The sequence below is a fragment of the Crocuta crocuta genome, unplaced genomic scaffold (assembly GCF_008692635.1).
Source record: "Crocuta crocuta isolate KB4526 unplaced genomic scaffold, BGI_CrCroc_1.0 scaffold77, whole genome shotgun sequence".
Lineage (NCBI taxonomy): Eukaryota > Metazoa > Chordata > Mammalia > Carnivora > Hyaenidae > Crocuta > Crocuta crocuta.
Window position 1 is genome coordinate 3,647,082 of NW_027532172.1, and position 3,800 is coordinate 3,650,881.

The 3,800-nt window shown below is 51.8% G+C and overlaps 1 protein-coding gene across 4 annotated transcripts in view; it reads right to left on the reverse strand.

The window, feature by feature from the left end:
- The window catches only part of SLC6A20 (solute carrier family 6 member 20), a 36,782-nt gene extending 33,102 nt beyond the window's left edge, over positions 1–3,680 (reverse strand). For 3 of the 4 annotated variants that reach the window (XM_077777106.1, XM_077777105.1, XM_077777104.1), the window contains exon 1: positions 3,545–3,665. In XM_077777106.1, the coding sequence (XP_077633232.1) occupies positions 3,545–3,665 (121 nt within the window). Of the gene's footprint in view, positions 1–3,544 lie in introns of all 4 variants that reach the window. The other variant, XM_077777102.1, reaches the window with a different exon arrangement.
- Between the last annotated feature and the right edge of the window lie 120 nt (positions 3,681–3,800).

Consider the following 3,800-nt stretch of genomic DNA (forward strand, 5'->3'; position numbering starts at 1 on the left):
GGGCGGGGGAGGGGGGCTTTGAGGGGCCGTGGGACAGCCAGTCTGAGTGTCATCCAACCAACACAGGCAGGTGTCCTCTGATTTCTTCCTCTTCGCAGTGCAAGTATAATAGAGAGAAAGCTTAGGGGGGAAAACCATCCACATTGTCACCTCAGGGGGCAGGGGGTCCTCAGTGGGCCATGTTTCTTCCACGACTTGAGCACTCGAGTGGGTTTATACACAAGTCAGCCGCAGGGGTGTCTATTCTCCACACGGGCATACACAGCACATTTGTATCCCGGTTCTGTTCTGGAAACACACCATCTTACACCCTGACACGGTCACCGGACCAGGTGACTCGTTCAAGAAGAGGCTATTTTTTCCCTAGCACTGGCGTGCTGAACGGCGGTGGTTGGTACCCAGAATGTAATCTTTCAGAATTAACATTCCTCGTGCCCGGCCTGGCTCGGAAGGGCAGGACAAGCCCTCTGGTCACGGGCACAGCCCCGTGGAAGGGAGCACAGAGCCCCTAATCCGTTTTATTCTGGGAAGTATTTTGGCACAGCTTGGCTCTGGCGTTTATAAACAAGTTCTTTGTTGGCTGGACGGGGCTTGTCTAGAAGGAGGTTAAACACTCCTCTGGAGCCTTTTATGATGTGGGTGGTTCACCTTTTAGCTCTGGGGACAAGAATGGGTCTGCACACCACCTGGATCTGGGGCCACATAAATCACTTTTCAATAGGTGACACTGCCCGGTAGGGAAAGGTGGGGAGAAACCACCAGCAGCCCCGCCTCACACACCCTGCACTTTTCCCAACAAAGCTTGCTTGTCCATCCGACAAATATTCATTGGCGCCTGCTCTGACCTGGTGGCTTCGCGCGTGGGGCCGGGGGGAGACCAGGACAGGGGCTCCAGGCTGACAGCAGCCTCCCAGGTGGAGGAAATAGAGAATACCATTTCCCCAGAGAACTGTCCAGAATAGGTGGTGGGGCTGGGAGACGAATGGCAGGAAATGGGGTGGAAATAGGGGCAGGTGTTGGGGAATGATGAAGTCCTTACTGTGGGCCCCGATGAGCTGTTTCATCTTTATTCTGTAGGCATTTATGCTTAAGAGGGTGCCACCCGCCCAGCCTATATCTGCCCACCCTGGGCACCTCCAGCCAGCCACCCATCCGTCCTCTCCTCCGTGTCCGCCTGTCTGTCAGCCATCAGCCATCCATCCACCCATCCACACTCTGTACCAGACCCAGGAGTTCTTTTTTTTTTTTAGCTTATTCATTTATTCTGAGAGAGAGAGAGTGAGAGAGACAGACAGACACTATGCACGACGGAGGGGCAGAGAGGGAGAGGGAGGGACAGAGAATCCCAAGCAGGCTCTACAGTGCAGAGCCTGGCGTGAGGCTTGAACTCATGAACTGTGAGATCATGACCTGAGCCAAAATCAAGAGTTGGAGGCTCAACCGACTGAGCCGCCCAGGCACCCCCAGAATTTCTCCTTTCCTTTCCTGGGTCCTTAAGGACCTGCAGTTCTCCAGCAACTCCCTACTTGTATTCTATTTCAGAACCACCCCAGCCTGCCTGTGTCACCTGCAGACTATTCAGGGGATGGTGTTGTTAGAAACAAGGAATTAGACAGTCAGGGGAGAGCCAGGCGCCCCTGGCCGGATGGTCGGAAAACACGCAGCCAGGAAAGAGGGATCGTGGGTGGATGTGCCGAGCAGGGCAGGACATCTCATCCTGACAATTCTTTGAAAAGTCTGTTATGAAGTTGTTACAACATATGGCAACCAGGCCCTTTGAATAATTATAATGTATTTATGGCCTTCAAGTTAATAAAGGAATCAGAGAGGGGCGCCGGGGTGGCTCAGTCCGTTGAGCATGCAACTTTGGCCCAGGTCATGATCTCATGTTTTTTAGGTTCAAGCCCCATGCGTGGCTCTGTGCTGACAGCCTGGAGCCTGCTTCGGATACTATGTCTCCCTCTCTCTCTGCCCCTCCCCTGTTCACATTCTGTTACCCTCTCGGTCTCAAAAATAAAATAAACAAATACTAAAAATTAAAAATTTTAAGTTAAAAATAAACATCAAAAATTTTTTAAAAAGGAATCAGAGAATTAAGATGCACTATCAAAAAAAAAAAAAAACCCCAGCTCTGTGGATTAAATTTTTGTCTTTTTTTTTTTTCCGAGCTAGTGGGGAAAGGGGAAGGGGGGCCAGTGTTTTAGGTCTTGGTCCTTTTTACACGGGTTAGGGTTTGTTAATACTTTGGTCTAACATCTCTTATTGTCCTTTATGGTGAAAAACATTCCTGATTATAGAAGACATCACGCACATGCGCACACACATGCACACAGTACAAAGCAAAAAAAAAAAATACTCTGAGATGACGATTATTAACATTTTGGAGTAGTTTTTTCCTAGTCTCTTTTCTTGGGACAGATTTTTAAACATAATTGAGATCAACCCTTTTACACAGTTTCGAATCTGACTTCCCCTCCTTCCACTGAATATGTGATGGGAGAAAACTATGAAAGTTCTGAAAACGGCTTCTTAGTGGCTGCGAAGCACACCATTACACGAATGTTCCATAATTTACTGAATCAGTCCCCTTTAGTTGATGGCTCGGGAAGTTTCTTTCTTTTAAGTTTATTTGATTTTGAGAAAGAGAGAGAGGGAGGGAAAGGGAGAGAGGGAATCACAAGCAGGTACGGAGCTGTCAGCACAGAGCCTGACACAGGGCTCAAACCCATGAACTGTGAGATCATGACCTGAGCTGAAGCCAGGTGCTCAACCGGCTGAACCACCCAGGCGCCCTATGGGCTTAGGAAGTTAGTAACATTTTACTCTTACGAAGGGATGGAGACCATCCTGCCTTTTCCACCCAGGAGGACAAACTGCTTAATGCTGAGGCTTGACCCCCTCTTGCCACACTGCCTTCCAAAGCGACAGCCGCAAGCAGAGGCTCTGTGACATGTCAGGAAGGTGTCGCCCGCCCCGCGTTCTCTGTAACTTAAGGGAAAACGAGAGCGTGTGTTGGTCTATCTGGGGAGTGTGCATGATGCTTGGGAGGAAGCACTTGTAAAACAAAACCAAACTGCAAAACAGAATTGCAATGATTTCCCTTTCCCCTCCCTCACCTGTGGTCCCAGGTTAAACCAATGCTTTAACACAAAATTTAAACAACTGGCTCAAGACCCTTTTACCCTGAGTTTCAAACCTGCTGCTGGGGATACGTGTCTGATTTGAAAATTGGTATCAGGAGTTTCTGCCCAGCAAGACAATTCCCTGCTCACTTTTCACACTTAAAGAAAAGGTTTGTTTGCTCACCAGAAGTCTGACTACTACTGCCGCCCCAGGGAGGAAACGGTCCCTGAGCCTCCTAGGGCTCTCGGCAAGGGTGTGGGGGCGCTCAGCCGCCCCTGGGATGGGGTTGGGGGTTGCAGAGAGCACCCTCCCTCCACCCCCCGCCCAGGACGGCTCAGGGAAAGAGCTGGGCAGCCGCGCGCCTCAGTTTACCGGCCTGGAGCATGGGCCCAGTCGCGCGCACCCCCTCGGGCGCACTCACCTCCGCCGTACATCTGGCACAGGTAGGGGAAGCGCCACACGTTGCCCAGGCCCACAGCGTACGAGATGCAGGCGAAGACGAACTGCAGCGGGTTGGCCCACAGCGGCCGCGCCTTCTCCATGGCCACGGGCTCGGCGCGGGGCTGCTTCGGAGAGCGGCTGCCGGTGCGTCCGCCCGCTCGGCCCTGGGGTGGCCCCCCGCCGCCGCCGCCGCCCGCCGCAGGCTCGCTCGCTTTTTAATTGCTAATCTCATTAAC